This window comes from Candida jiufengensis, assembly GCF_024610255.1.
Source record: "Candida jiufengensis strain CBS 10846 chromosome Unknown scaffold5, whole genome shotgun sequence".
Lineage (NCBI taxonomy): Eukaryota > Fungi > Ascomycota > Pichiomycetes > Serinales > Debaryomycetaceae > Lodderomyces > Lodderomyces jiufengensis.
In genome coordinates, this window is record NW_026261558.1 from 149,810 (window position 1) to 175,131 (window position 25,322).

General features: G+C 30.1%; 8 protein-coding genes across 8 annotated transcripts; 3 read left to right on the forward strand and 5 right to left on the reverse strand. All coding sequences in view use genetic code 12, as the record gives it.

The window, feature by feature from the left end:
• Positions 1 to 721: 721 nt before the first annotated feature.
• Positions 722 to 2,086, forward strand: KGF54_001505 (uncharacterized protein; the record flags this gene model as incomplete). Its single annotated transcript, XM_051761882.1, has 1 exon — positions 722 to 2,086. One exon carries the CDS (start codon positions 722 to 724, stop codon positions 2,084 to 2,086), a length of 1,365 nt encoding a protein of 454 aa, XP_051621043.1.
• Positions 2,087 to 2,869: 783 nt separating this feature from the next.
• Positions 2,870 to 3,328, reverse strand: KGF54_001506 (uncharacterized protein; the record flags this gene model as incomplete). Its single annotated transcript, XM_051761883.1, has 1 exon — positions 2,870 to 3,328. One exon carries the CDS (start codon positions 3,326 to 3,328, stop codon positions 2,870 to 2,872), a length of 459 nt encoding a protein of 152 aa, XP_051621044.1.
• A 183-nt stretch (positions 3,329 to 3,511) lies between these two features.
• On the reverse strand, positions 3,512 to 5,626 carry GAT1 (Gat1p; the record flags this gene model as incomplete). The annotated part of the gene is made up of 1 exon (XM_051761884.1): positions 3,512 to 5,626. One exon carries the CDS (start codon positions 5,624 to 5,626, stop codon positions 3,512 to 3,514), a length of 2,115 nt encoding a protein of 704 aa, XP_051621045.1.
• Positions 5,627 to 7,824: 2,198 nt separating this feature from the next.
• On the forward strand, positions 7,825 to 16,629 carry KGF54_001508 (uncharacterized protein; the record flags this gene model as incomplete). The annotated part of the gene is made up of 1 exon (XM_051761885.1): positions 7,825 to 16,629. One exon carries the CDS (start codon positions 7,825 to 7,827, stop codon positions 16,627 to 16,629), a length of 8,805 nt encoding a protein of 2,934 aa, XP_051621046.1.
• A 71-nt stretch (positions 16,630 to 16,700) lies between these two features.
• Positions 16,701 to 20,717, reverse strand: KGF54_001509 (DNA-binding E3 ubiquitin-protein ligase; the record flags this gene model as incomplete). Its single annotated transcript, XM_051761886.1, has 1 exon — positions 16,701 to 20,717. The coding sequence occupies one exon, from the start codon at positions 20,715 to 20,717 to the stop codon at positions 16,701 to 16,703; it is 4,017 nt and encodes a 1,338-aa protein (XP_051621047.1).
• Positions 20,718 to 21,008: 291 nt separating this feature from the next.
• On the reverse strand, positions 21,009 to 21,710 carry LEA1 (U2 snRNP complex subunit; the record flags this gene model as incomplete). Its single annotated transcript, XM_051761888.1, has 1 exon — positions 21,009 to 21,710. One exon carries the CDS (start codon positions 21,708 to 21,710, stop codon positions 21,009 to 21,011), a length of 702 nt encoding a protein of 233 aa, XP_051621048.1.
• A 159-nt stretch (positions 21,711 to 21,869) lies between these two features.
• Positions 21,870 to 23,186, forward strand: CGT1 (mRNA guanylyltransferase; the record flags this gene model as incomplete). The annotated part of the gene is made up of 1 exon (XM_051761889.1): positions 21,870 to 23,186. One exon carries the CDS (start codon positions 21,870 to 21,872, stop codon positions 23,184 to 23,186), a length of 1,317 nt encoding a protein of 438 aa, XP_051621049.1.
• Positions 23,187 to 23,227: 41 nt separating this feature from the next.
• On the reverse strand, positions 23,228 to 25,048 carry OFD1 (oxidative DNA demethylase; the record flags this gene model as incomplete). Its single annotated transcript, XM_051761890.1, has 1 exon — positions 23,228 to 25,048. One exon carries the CDS (start codon positions 25,046 to 25,048, stop codon positions 23,228 to 23,230), a length of 1,821 nt encoding a protein of 606 aa, XP_051621050.1.
• Between the last annotated feature and the right edge of the window lie 274 nt (positions 25,049 to 25,322).

The window sequence follows — 25,322 nt, forward strand, 5'->3', positions numbered from 1 at the left end:
TATTTAATTTTTTTCTTTTTTTTTTTTAAAATTTGTTTCAAGTTTGATCTACTGATTTAAAAATTAACATTACATATTTAAAATGAATTAACAACAAATTTAATTAATACATTTAATTTTGAGCGTTAAATAACAACACATTTAATTCAATAATAGTTTCTTATATAAGTTCTTTTAAATTCCAATTTACTGTTATAATTTTATATTTTTTTTAACTTAATTCTTGATTTTTTCAAAAACAGTACTGATTAGTATTTAAAATAATAACACAACTTTAATAAGTTCAACAAGAAAAATTATTAGTCCTTCATAAATATTTAATTAAAGTCTTTCATTTTTGTCAGTATTCAACCACAACTTCAAAATTTCGTATAAGATATCCTAATTTGGTTTTAATATTTATGTTTAATTTCTTTATATTTTGAATTTGATAAAAACTTACATCAATTAAACAGTTAATAAATTAAGGAACTTAAAAACTTAATTTCTTTTTTGAATTCAAAAAATAAACAATATTTGGACCAAATAAGAAATATAGTCAAAAATAAATAAATAAAATAATATCGTCAAAAAATCGTTTGATAATTAATTATTTTTTAAACAACTTTGGTGGGTTTATTTTTTATTCTTAATTTATGATTTATTTCAAATCTTACTACTATTAATATTAAATACTTTATTAAATAAATAATAATATTTTTTTTTATAAACTACTGGAAATATGATAAATAATAATAATACAAGTACAACAACAACAACAACAACTTTAAATAATAATCAAATTCAAAAGAATAATACTTTTAATAATAATACTATAAATAATAATCATTTCCATTTAAATAATAATAATAATCATAATCAAAATAATAATAATTTATCATCAATATCAACAAATAGATTAAATTTAAATTTATCTAATAGTGGTTCAGCCTTACCATTAACTACTTCAAATAGTTCATTGCATAACCACCAAACTCATAACAATAATTCAATAAATAGCATATTAGATTTACCATTCACTCCTTTAATTTCAACTCAAAGTAGTCGAGAATTTTCATTTGCATTACCACAACCAATACAACAACCTTCGCAACAACAACAACAACAACAACCTCAACAACAACAACAACAACAAAATCCTTTTAAATCAAATTATAAATTACAATCATCAACTGAAAAACATTCATTATCTTCATCAATATCATCATCTACTACATCATCAACAACATCATCATCTTCTTCTACAAATAATACTTCAAATACAAGTTTAAGTTCAATAGATTCCTTAAATTCATATTTAAATAAAGATATGACATTTAATGGAGTTTCATCAAATACTAGTATAAAAACAACAAATAACGGAGGTAATAATATATATTTACAACCACAACAAACATCAGAATTTTATAATATATCATCAACAAATCAACAACCACCCCCACAACAACAACAACAAAATACAATAATGCCTACAATGATTCAAAATGGTGCTTCATCAAATCCTCCAACTACAAATCATTTAATTAGTTCAAAATTTTCAAATAATGACATTCAAATATTAAGACAATTATTAATTTCAGGTGAAAAACATAAATGGAAACAAATAACAAAAGAAATTAATTCAAGTGCAAATCATTCAAATCATATAATACAAGCCATTAAAAAAAATGAAGAAAGATTACGTACATCACCACAACAACAACATCAACAACAACATAATAATTTAAATTTACCACATTTAAATCATCATCATCATCATCAAGGACAAAATCTACAACTACAACCACCTCAATTTTCATATATGCATCAACAACAACAACAACAACAACAATTACCTTCTCCTCAACAAATACCGCAGATCAAAAAATCTTCGAATAATCAACAAATTTCAACTAATATACCTTTAAAAAATGTATCACCTACTTTTGTTGCAAAACAATATACTCAATTATTAGGTTTCCCGAATAATCTGATATATTTTGGCTCATTAGGTTCTAGTTTACCTTATGTTGTTGCAGCTAATGGATGGAATGATATTGATCGTGAGGCTTATAATTATCCTTTTAATGATGATGATAGTGATTAATGAAGAAAAATAAAAAGAGAGAAAATATAACTCCTTAAAAAGTTTTTATACTATACTATATGATATGATATGATGTTTTTTTATACTGTTTTTTATATTTGTTTGATTTTTTTATTTATTTTGTTTAGTTTACGTTTTATGTATTATTTAAAATTTAATGTTATTAATTTATTAATGTTTGAAACTTATATTGAAAACTTAATTCTTGATTGAATTCTTGTTACCTGGGAATTATCAATGCACGGCTTGTTCAAAATTTACCCTATAATCTTGCAAAAGAAAGTTCTACTTCAAAGCTAAAGCCATTTAAACTAACACGTACCCTTTGTTTACTTCAACGGTTTTTTTTCATTTGATCTTAAGCATAGTCTAAATTTAAGATACCCTTGAGAATAACTTGGCAGAAATTTAAGTTCTCGGATAACTCTCTGATCCCTAATTTTATACATGGGAAAGTAATTTGATGTACATCAATGTCTAAATTTTATATGTTTAAGGGGGTAATTAAATGAACTTTATTGTTGATAAAATTTGTTAGCTGAATTGACATTGACATATTTTGAACCTCCTTTGGTAATATTTCACCTAAATGAATTAATCAAAAATTCACAATTCCTTTTTAAATGAGGGCAACCTTTCTTCAGTATCAAATGTTGAGCAAATTACTCAATCAAATATGTTCCTAAATCTCAAAACAATAGTCAGTCTATTGATACCTTTCATCCTTATGATTTATCACTAAAATTGAGCTTTGATCATCAAGTTTCAAAACTTGCCAGCCGGTTATTCTTCTTTCTTACACTCAATACAATCCTTTTCATCATTATAATCATCATCATCAACTCCACCATCGTTCAATAACGTCCCAACACCACGACTCAAATGTTCACCTACAACATCACTACTAATAGAATCCCATTCTTCTAATTTTTGTTTAATCAAATTTTTCAATAATTTAGCATCAGGAAACCCTTCATACGTTACTTTTTTTTCCTTTTCACTTAATCCAAAATCTTGTTTCATTTTCCGTCTATACAATAATTCTTCATGAGTACGTGAAATATATACTTCAAATGTTCCTGGATTTATGATTTCTGGAACTAGTGATACTTCAGAAATGGTTGGTGGGGAAAAAGTTTGTAGGATTTCTTGAGTATACCATATTGCTCTGTTTGTCCATTTGCATTTGGTGCAGTATTTGATTTTGATTTTGGTTGTAGGGGTGGTGGATTCAATTGACATTTGTTAATTGATCAATGTTTTTGGTTGTAAAAACTATAACCTATACCTAGAGATTTTTGGAGATTTTTTTTGTTGCACAAATTATTTACACAGTTTTCAACTACGGTACGAGTTTTCATCATTACTCTATTATTAATATTTTATTACTTTATTAATTCATTAATATTCTATATAAATGTATATTCAGTAATTTAACCAATCATATTCATTTCTGATAGTCACTAAATCTTCATCATTACTATTACTACCATGATTAATTGGTGGAATTTCAACAACACCACCTAAATTATTTGAATTACTTATATTTAAAACATTTGTGTTCCCATTATTAACATTTAAATTATTTAGAAAATTGGTACTTAATGACTCACTTACTTTTGTTTTGGATTTGTTACGTTTAAAACTTGGTCTTCTTGATTTGGTTATTCCATTAGTTGTTGATGTTGGTGTTGTGGTAGTAATAGGTTTCTTATTATCGTTTATTGATGTTGGATTTAAATCATCTCCATCTTCAACTGAATTTTTACCATTACCTCTTTGTCTCTTTTTTATAACGTCTGTTTTTAAAGAAAGTGGTCTTACAACTCCATGTAATTTTAGAAATAAACCACATGCGTTACATAACGGTTGACCTTCTGGATTTCTTCTCCATAATGGGGTTGTATTTGTGTGACAGTTTGTACAACTTGTTGTTGAATTTGTTGCATTTATTTGTTGTGTTGTGGTTGTTGTTGTTGTTGATGTTGTAGCTTCTGGAGTCAAACCCTTTTTTTGTTGTTTTATTTTTGTTTGTTTTGGCTTGCGTTTTTTAGGTTCTTCTTGTAGCTGTTGTTGTTGTTGTTGATCTTGAGAAGGTAATGTAAATTGTACATCTTGTTGATTTATAAATGATTCGTTATGATTATTTAAACTATGTGATATAGGTGTTTGTGAAGTTGATCTATCTAAATACGTATCATTTAAAAATTGATGATTAGAAAAATTTAAACTTGAAGGATGGAAATTTGAATTAGGATGATGATTTTGATTAAATTCTGGTAATGATATTAAAGATTCTTGTCTTAATATATTTGTAGGAGTAGTCATTGAATTTCTTTGATTATTTATAAATTGAGTATTTTGTGGTATAATAGTTGATAATGAAGATGGAGCAGTATTTATAGGAGTATTAAAATCATCAAATATAGGTTTTTCAAAAGATGATGTTAAACTATCTTGAAATGATGAATGTAAATTTATATCTGTAAAATTATTATTAGGACCTTCAAAAGCTAAAGGATCTAATGAAAATTCAAAAGATGAAGGATGAGGATAATCTATGTCATTATTGTGATGATGATGATGAAAATGTTGTGGATGATTTGGGTGTGGTTGATGTGGATGATTAAATTTATTAAATTCATTTAATTGTTGAGATAATTGTGACATTGGTTTGGTTGTGGGTGAATAATGAGCTTGTCTTTTCTTGGGGATTGCCGTTATTGAAGTCATACCACTCAGGCTTTTATTGGTGTTATTATTATTGGTGCTATGATTATTATTGCTATTATCAAAATCTTGTTGTAAATTATTAAATTCGTTATGAGAATCCATTAAATTAGTTGAACCAATTTTTTTAATATGTGCAACATAATCAAAATCATCAGCTCCAGGATCAATACTATCAAAATGTAGTTGTTGATTAGGTGATTGGTTTAAATGATTTGGTAAAGGTTGTGGTTGTTGTTTAAAATTATGTGGCGTAATTAAATTTGAATTATTTGTTTCTCCATAATTTTTAGAAGAATTTATATTATAAATATTATTATTTGTTAAATACATCATTCTCCAAGTTAAATTTTCCATTCTTGATTTATAAGGTAATGAATCTCTTGCTTTATTATATAATTTCCATAAATTTTCTATATTATTAATTTCATTTGATAAAAGGTGTGATAATTTTATACTATTATTATTTGTTGATGAATCTTTATTTAGATTAAATTTAAATTTTGGTTGTGATTTAGAATTTGAGGAGTGAAAAGTATTGATATTTTGATGTGATTGAGTTGTATTAAATTGAGGTCTATTTTGTGATTGTGATTGTTGATGTTGTTGATTATTTTGAAATATATTTGAGTTTGGATAACTTGAACTTAATGAAGATGGTGAATTTAAATATATTGGAGATGAATGGGATGTACTATTATTATTATTATTATAATGATGATGGTGATGATGATGTATAAGATGATTGTTTTGATTAATATTATGATTGTTATTACCTGATAAACCAGGTGAATGATGATTTATATTCATATGATAATTCCAAAAAAGAATGTTAGACTGATAATAAACTAATTAATGTTCTTTTAAACAGTAATTTAATTAAATGATGAACAATATAATAAATTTGGTTGTAATGTAAAGTAAAGAGAAGTAATATGTAAATAATTAAACCAATATGAAATTGTTAATAATGGAAATTAAAACGTCCAAATTGTATAAAGATATATATAATTATTCTTTAACTTTTTGTGAATTAAAAATCAATTGGAAAAAATATTTCTTTAATTTATTTATTTGTTTTAATAAATTTTTAGTGATAATTTTATTTTTTATTAATTCCTATAATAATATATAAATTAACGTCTTTATCGATTATTATCAACAATATACAAACAAGAAAAAGTAACTGAATTATTATTTAATTTACTAAGCTTGTTTCAAAAAAGGGTCAATTGTAGATAATCATAGTAACTTATTCCAAATTATAAATTATTCATATAAAATAAAAAAACAGTTCATAAATTTTACTTAAATTTGACATTTTCAAATTTTAAAACTTTAAAATAATTTTTAAAAGTTTATTGGTCTTCTTCTTCTTGTCTTTTTGTTATTATTCAATTCTAATTACTAAATTTATAAACGGATAAATTTTATAGAATATTTTTCACACAAAAGAAAGCAAACCATTCTTTCGGTTTAACTTTTCATTTCTAGTTACAAATATTATATGTATTTATTCAATAAATTTCATAAGATTATAAAAGACTTTGAAACTTCGCTAAAATTGAAATTATTAAAAGTTTCAAATTAATATAAAAATCAAATAGTTAATCCGACCAATTAAACTATTTGGATCATCTGTTTCAATTGTACTTTCTACTTCCCGGGATTTCAAATCACAAAGAACTTCCATCTTTTTTTATCGTTAAGGGGTATTATAGATTTTGACATTATCTAAGTTTTTAAGTTTTTATGAATAGTAAATTTTTATTGTTCCAACTATAATTAAACAGCTATTTAAGTTAAACAATCTTATTTAGCTCAATTGTTCATATAAATAAGCCAATTCTATTGTCATCTTAACATTGTTTTTACTTCATTAAAACTTTCATCTAAAATTTAAACAATACCTCTTAAAGTTATTCAAAATTTAATTAATGTTTCAAATAATTAAAAATTTAAAAATATAAAATAATTAATTTTAATTGGACGATAAGAAAGTTATAAATTAGTTTATCAATAATTGAATTATATACAGGTACTTTTTGCATTTTTTTCGGATTAATACACAAAATTGGAAATATCTATAGCCGTTTGTCTCAAATAAGTAAATACCGACAATACTCAGCTGACATCAAAGCTACCAAACTGTTTTGAATTAATTTTCTTATTTCCCCGCTGAATTTTTACAACCAAAATATAGATTTTTGCAGAATATTAATTCTAAGCTTCAACCAGATATGTCACGAGTTTAGGGATTATCCAATGTATCAAGAAGTTGTCTAAGAGCATAAAAATAATCTAATTGGATCAACAGAAAAGAAATTACAAGTGCCAGAGGAGTTGCAACATTTCCATTATCCGGTGATTGAAATCCTATATAAAAATCAAGTAATAATTTGATCCTTAATTTTAAAGCGATGGAACCCTTTGTATATGGTCATTCATATAAATCGAAATCTTTTGAGGTATAATTTCGTATAAATTTAAGACTTTTATATTAAATAAAATGCCTCTAGATTTGTAAGTCAATTAGGTTGCACCCTTCGTAAAACCACAATTAATTTTACATGAGATTGGCTGAAAATCATAACTGTAGATTTATAAAAACTTAATTCAATGCTCAATCAAGTGAATTTATTTACTTTTTCATTTAAAATTTATGATGTATTATAACATGCCACTAACTTAAACTTTTAAAACCTTAAAATCTTCAAAGAGGATTTATTCATTATATGTTACAAAACTTAGAAATTATTCAATTTACTCAGTCTCATGTAACAATTACTCAATTTCAAATAATATTATGCACATAATTAAATGGTATGGTTTTTCTAAGAGTTTATTCATCTCAAAAGCTTAATATAAACCTTATTTTTGAGTACTATGTTACATTTACGAGATTCATAAACTAGCCGTTCTACCAAGCTAGAGATGCTTTATATATGTAAAGTGGCCATCATGAATAAGGAAATACATGGTTTTATCAATCCAAAACTACAAACATAATGCGGTTTATTACAGTATTCACATTAGTCTGGTTAATTAAAAATGTTTTAACTGCTGATGTCACACACAATACAATTACAAGAGGTCAAGTTGGTGTTGAATTTACTGGTGTAACTATTGCGCCAAATGTATTTTGGTCTGTCATTGATAATTATATTTTAGAAATTTTTGGTAACGTGAAAGTCAACACTGGTGCTGGATTTTATGTTCAAAGTAATTCGAATACAATTGCATTAAGAATTGCTTTATTAGGATTGATTTATAATATTGAAAATGATGGAATTATATCATTCAATGCAGCAAATTCATTGGTTGCTCCATCTTATAGATTATTGGGTGCTTCATTTATAAATAATGGAGAATTTTATATGTCAGGAGATGCTACTTTAGGTATTCCAAATTATGAAATTCAAGCACTTACTTGGGGAAATACTGGATTAATGGTATTATCACAAAATTTTAGAACAAATGCAAAAACAATTTTAGGAACTACTGGTTCAAGTGTTATAAATCCTGGTACTATATGTTTAAACAATATTGAATATCAACAAACAACTTCTGTCTTTGGAAGTGGATGTTTTGTATTACAAAGAAAATCTACATTACTATTACCAAATGCATTGCTAGTATTTGGAACTACTCAAAATATTTTAATGGAAAATTCAGAAAGTTCAGTAATTGTGGAAGCTTTATCTACCCCTCAGACTTTTAGAGTTTATGGTTTTGGTTCAAATAATAAACTTGCATTAACTACTACTTTAGCAGGTACATTATTACATGGGTCTTATTATTATGATTCTAGCTCTGGTATTTTAACGTTATATTCATTGGCATTACTGCAAAGATTCAATATTGGTTTAGGTTATAATAGTAATTTATTTTATATAACAACAGATAATAGTGGTTTAGTCCCCACTGTAAACAATGCTGTTGGATATTCAGGAGCTCCACCATCAACTGCAAGACCTTCTTCATGTATGGCATGTAAATCACAACCAGAAACTCCAGGTAATAAACCAGTTAATTTTGAAACTACAATAACTCAAACTTCAGACACTCAAACCTTGACAAGAACTGCTCAGGTTGTTGTCTCCACTAATTCTTTAGGTACTTGGTTTACTTCAACTTCATATTATTCTACACCCACGACAATTAGTTCACGCACTTATACTACTTATTTTCATGAAATTTCAAATCATCAAATTGTTACAAGAAGTGGGCTTGTTTTTGTTGGATCAGAAACTGCTTGGTATACTAGTACTTCAACTTTTGCATTATTATCGTTCCAAGATTATACAACTACAAATACTGATGGTACATTAGTTAGAATAATAGTAACAACCACAACTTCAAATCAGTGGGTAACTCAAACAAGTACAATTACACCTGAATACACTCATTTTACAACAACTTTATCAATTACTGATGGTGGCTCAACTAGTTATGACGCAGTTGAAATCTTTGTAACTACAAATTCAGATGGTTCTTGGACAACAATCACAAGTGATCTTCCAGAAGCATATACAATCTATACTACAACATTATATGGATTTGACACTGAAAGAAGGACAAGAACGGAACAAGCTTGGCAAGTTGTAATTTCAACCAACAGTGGTGGTCATTGGTACACAACCTCAAATATGATCGGTCCAACTTTTACAGAGTATACACATACTCAAACTGTAATCACAGATGGTCAAATGAGTGTCACTACAAATATAAGGATAGTAACTACAAATTCTGATGGTAGTTGGACAACTATAACAAGATCAATTGATCCATCTTTCCAGAATTATGCAACAACTTATTTAACTACAAACGAACAAGGTGGGTATGAAACTGTTACTGCTTCTGTTGTTGTTTCAACTGATGATCAAAATCAATGGTACACTACTACTTATAAACAACAATACACTACATACACTACAACTTTTGTTAGTGTTGATTCAGATAGCGATGGTGGTACTCAAACTATCTCCGCAGTAGTAATTGTAACTGATGATACAGATTCAAATTGGTATACCACAACATCAATAATCCCACAATCAGCAACAAACTATACATCTTTGGTTGTATACACAGAAAACAGTTCGACAGTTACGTCAGTAGTTGAAGTTTACGTCACAACAAACTCGGATAATGAATGGGAAACAACAACTAACATTCCGGAAAATGAACCAATATCTTCAGATGCACCAATCACTTATTATTTCTCATATTCTGGTGAAGTTTACGTCATTGTTGTAGCAGTTGATTCAAATGGTAATGTTCATACTCAAGTTGCCCCAATAAATAACTTTTTTACATCGTATACAACAATAATAACTTCACGATCAACTACTTATCAAGCGGTTATAGTTGAGACTTCAAATAGTGCTCATTCATTATATAGATCAACTTCCATAATCCCACCACCAACAGTCACAAGATACACGACAATATTCACAACAACAGATTCAATAGGAAATTTAGAAACAGATGTTGGGGAAATTTTAATAACTAGAAATTCAAATGGGGTTTGGACAACTATTTCAACTCCCTTACCTACATCATTAACTAATTTCATTTTTCCTTATTCGGAATCTTCAACATCATTTCAAGTTAGTGTTTTAATAACTACAAACATTTATGGGGAATGGTTTACAGGTATATATAGAATTTGGACTACTTTACTTACATCTATTAATGCCTTGGGGAGTTCTACTACTGATACTGTTGTTATTACTGAGACTATCAGTGATGTTGAAAGTAGTAGTCTCAGTTCTGAATATATTTCTAGTACATATAATTCAGAATACATTTCCAGTACATATAATTCAGAATATATTTCAAGTACATATAATTCAGTATATGAGTCCTCAACATCAGAATTTGAATCCACTACATCAGAATACGAATCCACTACATCTAGCTCAGACTATGAATCAACCACAGAAAATTCAGAATTTTCAAATGAAAGTACTAGTGATATTTATAGTAATAGCTCAGAATTTGAATCAACTAGTGATGAAAATTATAGTTCAGAATATGAATCAGGTGCATCTCAATCAGAATACACAAGTGAAACTGAAAGTAGTTTATTCACATCTGCTGATGCATCAGATAATTTAAGTACATATGAATCAGAATCTATTACGGAAACTACAAGTGATGAAAACATTTATAGTTCAGAATTTCAATCAAGTACATACGAATCAGAAACTTTAAGTGAAAGTCAAAGTGAGACCGAAAGTAGTTTATTCACATCTGTTGATGCATCAGATAATTTAAGTACATATGATTCAGGATATATTACGGAAACTACAAGTGATGAAAACATTTATAGTTCAGAATTTGAATTAAGTACGTACGAATCAGAAACTATAAGTGGTAGTCAAAGTGAGGATGAAAGTAGTTTATTTACATCTGTTGATGCATCAGGTAATTCAAGTACATATGAATCAGGATTAACAAGTGAACCAACAAGTGATGAAAGCGTTTATAGCTCAGACTTTGAATCAAGTGCATATGATTCAGGATCTACCAGTGAAACTACAAGTGATGAAAATATTTATAGTTCAGAAAACCAATCAAGTGCATATGAATCAAGTACATATGAATCAGAATCTACCAGTGAAACTACAAGTGATGAAAATATTCATAGTTCAGAATATGAATCAAGTACACATGAATCAGAAACTATAAGTGAAAGTCCAAATGAGAATGAAAGTAGTTCATTCACATCTATTGATGCATCAGATATTGCAAGTACAAATTCATCAGAGTCTACTAGTGAAACTACAAGTGACGAAAATATTTATAGTTCAGAATATCAATCAAGTGCATACGAATCGGAAGCTATAAGTGAAAATTCAAGTGAGGATGAAAGAAATTCATTTACAACTGTTGATGCATCAGAAATTGCAAGTACATATGACTCAGAATCTACAAGTGAGACTACAAGTGATGAAAGTATTTATAGTTCAGAGTATGAATCAAGTACTTATGAATCAGAATCTACCAGTGAAACTACAAGTGGTGAAAGTATTCATAGTTCAGAATTTGAATCAAGCACATACGAATCGGAAGCTATAAGTGAGAATTCAAGTGAGGATGAAAGCAATTCATTTACATCTGTTGATGCATCAGGCAGTTTAAGTACATATGATACAGAATCTGCAAGTGAGACTACAAGTGATGAAAGTATTTATAGCTCAGAAATTGAATCTACAACAAATGAATCAGAATCAACTAGTAGAGCTACAAGTGATGAAAGTATTCATAGTTCAGAGTATGAATCAAGTACATATGAATCAGAATCTACCAGTGAAACTACAAGTGATGAAAGTATTTATAGTTCAGAATTTGAATCAAGTACGTACGAATCAGAAACTATAAGTGGTAGTCAAAGTGAGGTTGAAAGTAGTTTATTTACATCTGTTGATGCATCAGGTAATTCAAGTACATATGAATCACAATTAACAAGTGAACCAACAAGTGATGAAAGTGTTTATAGCTCAGACTTTGAATCAAGTGCATATGATTCAGGATCTGCCAGTGAAACTACAAGTGATGAAAATATTCATAGTTCAGAATATCAATCAAGTGCATATGAATCAGAAACTATAAAAGATAGTCAAAGTGAAGATGGAAGTACTTTCTTTGCTTCTGTTGATGCTTCAGGTAACGCAAGTACATATAATTCAGAATCTAACACGGAAACTACAAGTAAAGAAAGTATTATTAGTTCAGAAATTGAATCTACAACAAATGAAGCAGCATCAACTTCTGGAAGTACAGGTGATGAGAGTGGCAGTAGCTCAGAATTAGAATCTACAATCCATGGTAGTAGTAATGGAGGTAGTTCTACTTCAGAAGTTGAATCTACCGCTGAGAGTGCAAGCGATGAAAGCAACACTACTTCAGAATCGGAATCAGCAAGTGAAATCACAAGTGATGAAAGTTTGAGTAGTTCAGATATCGTATCTGCTTCAAATGAATTAGAATCTACAGCAGAAATTACAAGTGATGAGAGCAGCACTAGTTCGGAGCTGGAACCAACAAGTGAAAGTACAATTGATGAAAGTAATAATAGCAATATTTCAGAGTTCGAGTCATCTACATACAATTCGGAATATGAATCAAGCACATCTAATTCTGAGTATGAATCCTCCACGAATACCTCAGATTCTTCAACTGAAACTACAAGTGATGAAATTAGTATTTCAGAATATGAATCAAGCATAAATCAAACAGAATCTACATCAGTATTTACAGGCGAAGGTGTAAGTGAAGCCACAAGTAATGTAGACAGTAATCATTCAGATTCTGAATCAAGCGTATATCAATCCGAGTTCACAGCACAATCTGCAAGTGCAAGTAATGGAAGTAGTCTTACTTCAGAATTTGACTCCACTACATCATACGAAATAGAATTTAGTAATGAATCTATAAGTGATGAACCTAGCAATAGTTCAAAATTAGAATCAACTGTAAAAACCATGAGTGATGAATTTAGTACTAGCTTAGAAAATGAGCTTGTTTCATATAATTTAGAATCTGCAAGTGATAATTCAGAACCTACAAGTGATAGTCCAGAATCTACAATTGACAACTCAGAGTCTACTAATGAGATTACAATTGTTGATAAAAGTAGCTATAGCTCAGAGGCTGAGTCTACTGAATACAGCTCAGAATCTTTCAGTGGGACTACAGGTGATAATGGTTTTAGCTCAGAACTTGAATCTACTGCAAATTATTTGGAATTTTCAAGTGAATTTGTGAGTGATGTTGAGAGCAGTTCTAAATCAGACTTTGAATCTACCTTAAATAGCCCGCAATCGACCAGTGAGACCGTAAATGTCAGCTCGGAATTTGAGTCCACTATTGAACCTACAAGTGAAACTGAGAGTGCTGGTGAAACAAATTTGGGATTTACTTCATCAAGTCTAGACTCCACTGGCGAGACTTTAAGCGATGGTGGTGTTTATACTTCAAAATATGAAATAAGCAGCAATAGCTCAGAAGTTAGCGAAGAGGCTGCAATTAATCTGGAGACGCTTAATGAAACAGCAAGTGAAATTACAAGTGATTCAATTACTGCTAATTCGGAGAGTAGTGGAGAAATCACAAGTGATTCGGAGAGTACAAGTATCGCCACAAGTGATAATTTAAAAACTAGTATTGAGTTTGAGAGTTTTGGAACTTCATCAAGTGACATATTGGAGTTTAGTGAAAAATTTACAAATGAGGAGGTACAATCAAGTGCAAGTACTTTGGAGCCATCAGAAAATGAGTCAACTTCAACTGAAAATGGTAATGAGTCAGAATCAACATCCAAAAATGACTCAGAATTTACAAATGAGACAACAACTAATTCATATGAATCAGAAATAGTAGAAATAAGTGTTGCAGGCGTTGTTCTGACTACCACTAACGAACTGGGAATAATTACAGAAGCAGTTGAGAATATTGTCGAATCCACGACGACCAGCACTTATGCTTCATTACCGTATAATCTGGAAGAATCCAAATTGGCTGAATCATTGTACCAATCAACTGAAATTAGTATTGACTTGGAAAGTTCCGTATCTGTGAGTGAAATAATTTTTAGTCCCTCAGATGGTGAAACCGAGCCATATGTATCATCCAGCAAAATTAACACTGAATCATCAAGTAGCCAATATAATGTTGAAAGTGGTATTGGAAGTGAAGTTGTGGAAGAGTCTGTTGAAGAGACAAATACATACTATAGCGGACCAAATGTTGCATCAAGTGTTGCTATTACATATAGTTCATCAGAAAGTTTTGTGACATCCGCTGATTCTAGGTCAATTGATCGTTTAACGTCCCTATTAAATTCTAATTTAATATTTTCTTCAATTGGATTATTATCAGAAACCACACAGGAGTCATCGATTGAAGAATCAAGTGCAGAACCCGAGCCAAGTATAGCATCATTTTTCAATACCACAAATCCAACTTTAGCTAGTTCAGAAACTTCGACTAGTGTGCTGCAAACCTCATCAATACAACAATCGAGTTCTTTAAGTAATCAAACAAGCTCACTATCACAAACTTCAAGTCTTTCAGAAATTTTTTCAACAAATTCGTATTCAATTGATGGTGCTGATGCAAGATACTCCAGCTCGGTAGATGGTTCGGATTCCACTTACTCAACTCATATAAGTTCTGGCTCTTCAAATGATTATTCATCCAATTCATATTCAATAGACGGTGCCGATGGAGGATACTCAATTGATGGCGCAGACTCCAAGTATTCAAGTTATCCAAGTTCGGTAGATCAATATTTGGAATCATATGCTGAATCTGGTTCAACTACCATAGGTGGTGTAGTAACTTATTTCAGTTCAATTGATGTAGCAGAGGGCCCATTTACCGGTTCTGAGTTTACTACTGACAACAATATTACATTGGAAATTGTAACCAGTACAATTATAATTACTGAAAGTCAATCTGAAGGTTTCACAGAAGGTGCAGAATCAGGAATTAGTGCTTCAGATAGTAGTGATAAGTTATCGTCAATTGATGGTGAAGGTCCAACTGCAACTGCAAATGTGATAACTCAAATTGTGGCAAATACAGATAATTCATTAGTTGTTCAAAAAGTGGAGATTAGAACAGATGAAAGTGTTACATCAACTACTACAATGTCATTTGGAACAAACTTAACTTCATTCATATTAAATTACACAAGTGTTGATGGTCAAGAAAATGGATTTTATCAGGTAATCATTTCTACTGATCTGTTTGGTCAATTATATACCCTGATAGACACTTTAGATTCTTCAACGTTAGGATTAATTTCGACACAAGCAAAGCCAACCCAGTCTGTTAACACCATTTCAAAGTCAATTATCGACGAGTCAATAGATGGAACAAATTCATTCTTCACACAAATCGTTACAACCACAGCTAATTCATTGATTGTACAAAGAGTGGAAATTACCACGAACGAGAATGCTACATCTACTATTACAAAGTTGTTTGGAACAGATTTTACTTCATTTAGATTGAATTATACGAGTGTTGATGGTCAAGAAATTGGTCCAGTCTATCAAGTTATTATTTCTACAAATTCATCTGGTCAATTATATACACTGATTGATACATTAGACGCTTCAGTAGCAGGAGCAGTTACTATTTACACAGTTTTAACGGAGCCTACTAGTACTGGTATAAGTTCAATTATTGATGAGTCCATTGATGGAACCAATTCAACGTATCATTCAAATGGTTTTGCTACAGCTTATAATGTGGTCTATTCTCTGGTAGGCTCTGATGGAGATACAACCACGCAAACCTTGCAAGTTGAGCTTAGCGTCGAGGGGAATTCCACACACATCTTTACAACGAATGCACAACAAAACCTATCATTGAGTTTGAATCCAAATTTCCAAGGTTATAATACAAGAATTAATTCCGATGGAGCATCAACAGTGATTGCATACTCTAACGGGTTCATCCTACAGACAGCAAATGAGCATCAGTTGCCTTCAAGTGGCCGTTTATTTTCAGCTGATGGTAATGAAGGTGCTAAAACTGAAACACATGAGAGCTCAATTGATGTCTATTCATCTGCTGCTGCAGAAGATAAAAATTCTGAATTAGTTGACCCAGATTATTCTACCTCAATTGATCAAGTTTCAGATATATCAGTTAACCCTGAATTCAATCCGTCAATCACAAATTCAATATCTGAATCAATAGCAGCAAATTCAACTGAATTTTGGAGTGGTTCAAATGCTAACATTCCTTCATTACTTATATCATTTTTAATATCTATAGTTATAGTAGCTATATGAGAGTGTAACAAACGTTTGTATAAATTATAGTTTTATAAATCATAATTTAGTCGTATATGCAATATTTATTTCTATGTAAGTATATCTACAATTGAGATTTTTGATCTTATAGGTTCAACAACAGGAACGTTTAATGACAGTTCATCAATGATATTTGGTTTATATACATTTTTTAATTTATCATTTTGATCTTTAATACCATAGTTTTCACCATTCAAGGGTGCTGATAATAACTCTTTAATTGGTTCTTCTTCTCCATCTTCGGTGCTTGGAGAGTTTTGAGACTTATGATGACATGATTTACAAATGTTTGATTCGTACCACATTGGTGAACTGTCAGTTGAACAAATCGAACATTTTTTGATGTGACCATTAGATGTGATATTGACATTGGAGTTTTGATCATTGTTGTAAAACAAATTACAATTTTTAACGTAATTTAATGATCTTGCGTGAGGTCCACTGAATTGAGCTTTATTAGTCTTGAGTAAATCCTCAAGAAATAGTTTTATTATTGGTTTTGGTTCCGAATCTTTTGAGCTCATTCTTTTGCCCAATGTCCTAAAATTCAAAATGGTATTACTCGTTTGATCATGTTTTGGACAGATCATAATACACTTTAACAACCCAACATTCTCATTAACTTTGACAAGTTGTGATGATTTAACTCCTGATACTAATTTAAAACCTAATTTATAATTTGGAGTATCTTGAGCACAAGTTGGATGGTAATAACAAGGCTCATCACATAAATCACATTTCACCAATGAACCATTATTAGATTGACATATTTCACATTTTAAATTATGATTATTTAAATAAATTTTGCTAACATTTTCAATTGATAAAGTACAATTATTAACATTTTTATTTTTCAGAACTTGAATGAATTCACTATTGAAAACTGAACATAATAAATGACACCAACTACCTTCTGACGTTGGTTTTAGGAAATCTGGCCTTACATTAGGGGAACCTAGTATTGATAGTTCATAATTAGTTTCATTTGCCATACACAAAGAACATGAATAAATAGCAGTATGTATTGGTCTTAAGTCATTTATGCATGGTTCACATAACCATTCTTTTGTAGATTCTTTTTCATGTAAAGAGTAAGCAGCACAAGATGCATGAACGTTAACACCACATGATGAACATATCAACATTTCTTGTAATGAAGCTTTTGATGTGTCATGTTCACGACATATACAACATTTTCTTTCATGTGGTTTAAATGGTAACTCTATAGATGTAAGATGAGGTGTCTGAAAATTGACTAACGGAGCACTGACATCACCTAACTGTATTTCTCTATAATGATCCATAAAGGTGGTTAGTTCATTTGGTGCTTCACTTTTGATCAATTTTTTGCTCAATCCATAAGCTTTAGGTGTTTCATAGTTTGGATTGAAAAGTAATGATCTTGTATGCTGACCTAGCGATGAACCAACAACTTCATCAATTGATCGAAATGTAACAGTTTGTATTTCTTGAACTTTAGGAACTTTCTCTTTTTTCTCAACTTTGACTTCTGTTTTAACTTTTTTAGCTTTCGGAGTTGGTGATTCAGTTGGTGATGATGAGGTTGGTTTTCTTTTGGATGATTCTTTCTTATCTGGAGAAGGTTTAGCAGGTGATAGTTGATTAACTAGTTTTGGATCATAGGTTACAGCTATACCCAATGACAATGCATGCTCTAGTATTAAACTTGAATCTTGTAGTAATTCCGGTTCAATTTTCTTTTTCCATCCATTTGATTTACCACTTCTTTTTTGGACTTCCTCTGCGTCTTGCCATATTACTGCGTATCTTCTCCATAATTTTGCACATCTGAAACATAACGCTACAACCGAGTCCAGCTCGGAATTTGCATCATGTGTATTGGTGATTTTAAACCATTGAGTTGAGTATTTTGAGTTACAATGTTTACAAATAAATTTGGTATTTTTGGATTTGATTTTTTCTTCTTCATACGATGAATCATCTTCAGGATTAGTAATGTCATCATTGATGTGTGGTTTATGATTGTTTTCTTCCTTGGTATTGTGTGATTTTTTAGGAGCTCTTCCTTCGTAATTACCCCATATTTGCTTCCCATTCTTGGTTTTCTTCCAAAGATAATAGAATCTAACAACTTGAGTCAATGGTTGTGATTTAACTCTTTTTTGAACATGGAATAATTCATTTCCAAATTCTTTGACTCCGGCTTCAAACCTTTTTATTTCTTCTCTATTGAAAACAGGTTCATTCAATTTCTTTTTGGTTAATTTTTGTACTTCATCAAATGCTTTGTCAACATCTCCAGTATTTTTCATATACAGTAAAACCACAGCATCAACAAAATTTGGAGAATTTGGTGATAATCCTAAACCTTCAGCTATAACATCACAAGTTGCAATAAATTTATCCATATGTTCAAAATTGTCATCGATATCTTTAGGGGAGGTTTTCCATAATAATGTACAAGTTGTACCTTCACCATCATCAACTCCTCTCTCTATGTAGCCTTTTGGTCTCGGTTGCAACCATTCAGGATAGTCTTTGACTTCAAAATCTTCAAATTCTTTAGGAACCTCTAGTTTTGCTATTTCCTCTACTTTCTCCTTCGGTTTAGCTTTTGATTTCTTTTTTACAACTTTCTCTGCATCATAATACACTATTGGATGACCATTACATTCTGGGATATATATAGCTTGATGTTTCGCACCAATTCTTGTAGATGCTCTTGGGTATGGTGATTTATCATCTAAATCAACACCTTCTTCTAATTTGGCATTTAAACCTAAATATCTCATACACCATTCTTCTTTAATTCTTCTGTCTTCGAGTGAAATTTTTGAATCATTGACCAAAAATTGTTTTGCCATAACTTCGTATTTGGGTAGTACAGTTTCAACGTCAGTAGATTGATCCATATTTTTAACATCAGCTTCCAAAGAACTTAATGCAGCTAGTTCATCAGCTAGGGAATCTTGATTTGAAGATTTGTTATCATGCAGTAGCATCAAGATTTTTTTCTGGTGGTATTCAATTTCATGCTTTTTTGTACAAGATGCACAAGTCCAAGAAAATCCTCGACTTGGTTTTTTTAAAAGTGGTGGATCCAAACAAAGCATGTGAAATAATTTTTTACATTCAAAACAACTTATAGAATCATTATGATCCGACCATAATCCACAGGTGAAACATGTTGAATTATCATTTTTGAATGAATTAATTAACGATTTTGTTCTTGTAGATTCACAAAATATATAGCTAAATCTTTTGTTCAATGCTATTAGATAGTTTTTGGATTTGCTATCCTTTTCTGCATACTGTAATAAGTTTTGAGTCAGTAGTACATCATAAGATCTAATCATATAACGATCATATAACTTATCAAAATAAAAACAATTTGGACTTTGGGCATATGCTTCTATTGGAGTGAAACCTGGAGATAGTTGTTTTCTCAGTTTCTCAATATAGGAATCTTCTATATCTCGTTTTAATTCAACTGTAACTAAACCTCTGAAACTACTCAATGGACAAACGTCTGAATCCATAGTTGCATATAATAATCTTGAATCTGCTGAATTTTTTGTAATATCTCTGGGTCTATAAAACCAATTTACTATGAAAAAATAACCTTCTGCAGGTACCATTTTGTCTTCTTTATCATCGATTCCAATTTCTTCATATTTATGATTTCTTTTATTTGTAAAACCTCTAATTCTTCCAATATAATAGGGCTCGCCTGGAGGTTCACTAATCATATATATGCATTGACCTTTTGATAATGTTAAAGACTTGCCATTCTTATATTTACATTTTAATGTCATTTTCTTTAAGTTTATTGTTGCTCCTGAAAGGTCTAGACGGTTGGAGAAATGATCTTGTGGCGTGGGGGTTGGTTGCCAATTATATGGTACAACATTGGACCCATTAGTAGTAATATCATGACCATTCTTGATTGGTTCTTTCTTTTTAGTTTGTGGTTGTGATTTTTTGCCATTTGAATCTGAAATATCTTCTAGTTTGGATAATTCTATCGAGTCGTCATAAGTTTTATTAATAGTAGCTTTCCTTTTAGGTCGAGCATTTGTAGACATAATTTAATGTAGATGCATATGTGAAAATTTGAATTTCGAAATAGTACTTTTGAGAATGATTTTATATCTGTTATATATCTTCTATGAATACTTTAATAAGTTAAATAAAAATCTTAGATATAAGTTGGTTGCAAAATCTTGTGGTTGTTCCTTTCTTGTAAAGTAATGAAAAAAATTTCGAGATATTTGAAGTAGAATTATTTTTTACAACCAGATTTTAAACATCATTTTAAGACATTATAATATTACAATCTACAGGTATTTACAAGATCATTCATTATCTATCAAATTCTATATTACACCTTCTCGTAAAGCTGTTTCTATCTTCTCAATTTCTTCTATACTATCACAATTTTGTAACTTTGACAATAACTCTTTCTTCTCTTGATCAGTCAATTTCTTAACGACTGTATTCATCTGTTTTTCATCTTTGGAGACTCCATTTGAAATAGTATTAAACTTGTTGATCATTTTCTCTGCTTTTACTCCGAATTGAATTCTATTTTCACCATACAATTTTTCACTTTCTTCTTTTTCTTTTGGTTTCACTTTTTCCAAGTCTAGTACTTTCAAACTCGGCACTAACCAAATCATAAATAATCTGTAATTCTCCAAATTTGTTATTGGATTACCTAATAGTATCAAATTCTCGAGATTTTGAAATTTGTCGTAAAAACATTTCTGAAATCTGTAGATGTTGTTATTCATTAATGATATTGACTTGATGTGGTTTTCCAGTGGGAAGTATTCTTCATCGATGTACGTTATATTATTATTTGCTAACAATAGCGTTTCTAGATTATCAAAATTTTTGGGTATATTATCTAACTTGATTAAATCATTGTTTGTTAAATCTATCACTTGAAATTTATTGTTGGTTATTTGTAGGTTATTGATTTCCGTGATGTTGAGATTCCGTAGTAGTAATGTTAATTTATTCTCAATATTTAGTATTATAGGAGCATCATTTATCTGCTGTGATGTCAATTTCATTTACTTGTAGCAGATGATGATGATCTTTATGATAATGGTTCCAAATTGTGTTGTAAAAACAAAAATACGAAAAAAGAAAATCTCAAAACCTAATTATAGTACCTGAAAAATTCACAAAATTCAAACACCATCAGGCCGACAACCAACCATCATATCATCATGATTCAGTTGGAAGAACGAGATATACCAGTGATACCCGGCACCAAGCTAGACGAAGAAGAAACAAGAGAATTACGTCTAATGGTTGCTGAATTATTAGGTAGAAGAAGTGTTATGTTTCCAGGATCTCAACCAATTTCATTTGAAAGAAAACATCTTGAAGAAACATTAATGCAAAAGGATTATTTTGTTTGTGAGAAATCAGATGGATTAAGATGTCTCTTGTTCATTATAAATGATCCAGATAAAGGTGAAGGTGTATTTTTAATAACTCGTGAAAATGATTATTACTACATTCCAAATATACATTTTCCTTTGACTACTTCATCAAGTCCAACATATCATCATGGAACTTTATTAGATGGGGAATTAGTATTGGAAAATAAAAATGTAAGTGAAGCAGTACTTCGGTATTGTTTATTCGATGCTTTGGTGATAAATGGTAAATGTATAACAGATAGAATACTACCTAAACGATTAGGTTATATAACGGAAAATGTAATGAAACCATTTGATCAATTTAAAAAAAATAACCCAGCAGTGGTAAACTCACCAAACTTCCCATTCAAAGTTGGTTTTAAAAGTATGGTATTCGCTCAAGATTCAGGAAAGGTATTGCAAAAAATGGATCAATTATTTCACTCATCAGATGGTTTAATTTATACATGTGCGGAAACTCCATATGTTTTTGGAACTGATCAAACACTATTGAAATGGAAACCAGCCAACGAAAACACTATAGATTTTCAATTAGAATTTGTATATAATAAATATGAAGATCCAGACATGGACCCGAGAGATCCAAGTTCATCATATTTAGATTATGATTCTAAACCAGAATTAATCAAATTAAGAGTTTGGCAAGGTTCAAATGTACATACCGATTTTGCACAATTGGATTTATTAGACTCAGACTGGGAAAGATTAAAAGAATTGGGTCAACCACTACAAGGTAAAATAGCTGAATGTAGACAATCGACTACAAAAAGAGGGTATTGGGAAATGTTGAGATTTAGAAATGATAAAAGTAATGGTAATCATATAAGTGTTGTTGAAAAAATATTGTTGTCTATAAAAGATGGTGTCACGGAGGAAGAGTTAGTCACAAAATGTCCTGAAATTGGAGCTGCTTGGAAAGAAAGAGAAATGGAAAGAAGAAACAAACATTCAAATAACGGACATCATTCAAGTGAACCACCTACTAAGAGAATTAAGACTGAACAACTGCCACCAAAGCAACACCAACCACCTCCACCTCAACCACAACAAAATCAACTTGATGAAATACCGACCTACGAAGATAGCGATGATGATTGAAATGACTTGTATTAATATATATTAAAACCTATTTAACGTGACTAACTACCATTTTCCTCTTCGTTTTCCTCATCTTCATCATCTTCTTCAGTACTCTTGACATTCCATTGACAACTGACATCCCATCTTGAACCCTTTGCATTAATACTGACATATTTAACAAATTTTAAAACTGACGGATCTCTAACCATTAAAGTTAATGAATTCCACTTACATTGATTAGTACATAATACACTATCATCATCAGAATCTTTATTTGATTTGTATATTGCAGGATCATCATCTTCACCGTCTTCAGTTGCTTGAGCCATACATAATTCATAACCTCCAAAGTCACCAGATTCCCAATTTTGTGAGTTTTCAGCAGTTGGAGTTAAATTTAAAGTCGCCTCTAATAATACATTTTCTTCTGTTTCATTTCTTGCAATTTCTTGATCTGTGGTTGTAGCTAATATAAAATCGTGACCCGGTCTAAATCTACGTAACAAGATTTGTTCAGTTGTTGGTGTTAGTTTTGTAACTTTTCTTAACCATTTTTTAAATGCTATTGATTTTAAAAATTCGGCAATTTCAACCAATAGAGTATCTGATTGTTCTTTAGTTTGCAAAAGACTAAAATTTGGAAGTTCTTGTGGTCCTGTATTATTTACAAATTCAATTTCTTCTTTTGTTGGAGTAAAATCTGATTTCCCATCTATGTACAAGTATCTTTGTTTATGAGGAGGTATTGCTATTTTCCAAGGATGTAGTATATCTGAAGATTTTTGTGGAGTTGAAGTATTTATCTCAGTTTTCCTTATTTGTTTATGAAGTTCATCTGCAAATTCTTTTTTGAAAATATCTTTCAATTCTATTAATGATTCGTTGATAAAAAAATCACTTAATTGTTTAAATACATCATCTTTAAGATATTTTGGATTTAAGTATTTACTTAAATACTCTATTTGATCACTAGTTAATTCATCAGACTCTATCTTCTTCAATTCAATTGAATTTATCTCATCTCTTATATTTTTAGGAAAATCATAATCCTGTAATTCTTTACTTTGCAATTGTTGTAAAGTAGATAATGCTTCAGTTTTAGCTTGTTCACCTTCAACAAATCCATCTTCTCCAGGTTGGGGAATATGAAACCAACCCTGAATAGATAATCTATGTCTATCCTCCCTGACTTCTTCAACATCATGAAAACTTAATCCAGGTTGAACTGTGAAAAATGCAATTTGATTAAATTGTGGAACTAATTTACATTCAAAATCAGTTTGTGGTACATTGGGTACTATAGCGGGGAATAATCTTAATGCTCCTCCATATGCTGGCTTCCAAACTTTATCAGGTTCTGGCAAATATAATATAAAACTAACTCTTCTACTACCAATAACATCATCATGAGTTAATAAATGACATCCTTTTGTATATGTATTAATTGACATATCCGTTTTAACTCCACTCAATTTCCCACTACCTGTTACTTTTGAAATCACATCTCTAAATTCTTGACTATATATCGCAGCTCTTAATTTGAATAATGATGGTAATTTTGATAAATCATCCCAATCTAAACCCGAAAGATTAGCTAAATCTCCCAGTTGATAAACTTTATAAATATCTGTTTCTTTTTTTGTAAATGCAATTTGTGATAACACTTCCTCCCTGACCTTTCTCAACAATGTGTCATCCATTAAATTTTTGATTGTACCCCATTTATAGGGGGAACTGTTCTTGACTTCTTCTTCTTTAGTGTTTTGAAACTCCGACTGCCAAATTTGATCGTTGAAAAAATATGCAATATCTTCTTTAGTGAACTCTGTTTTTATTTTCTTACTTGTAAGGTCAGTTTCGACCTCATTCATCCTTTTCATTCTGATTGGCTTCGTTCATTCGATGTAGTTAAAATTGAAAAATTATTAAATCAATTCATAAAAATCATCTGATGATATAGATCAAAACAACAAAGCCGCACAGCTTGATGTAACCCGTTCTAAAAAGCTACCAAATCGACCTGGGCCGTTATCGTTCTTTTGTGCTAATTCTGTACCGAATAACACAAAGAAAAGAAATTTTTCAATTTGACTCACTTTTTAAATTTAGACTCAAAGCTTTAAATATAACGTGAAATTTTTCAATAAACGTTCA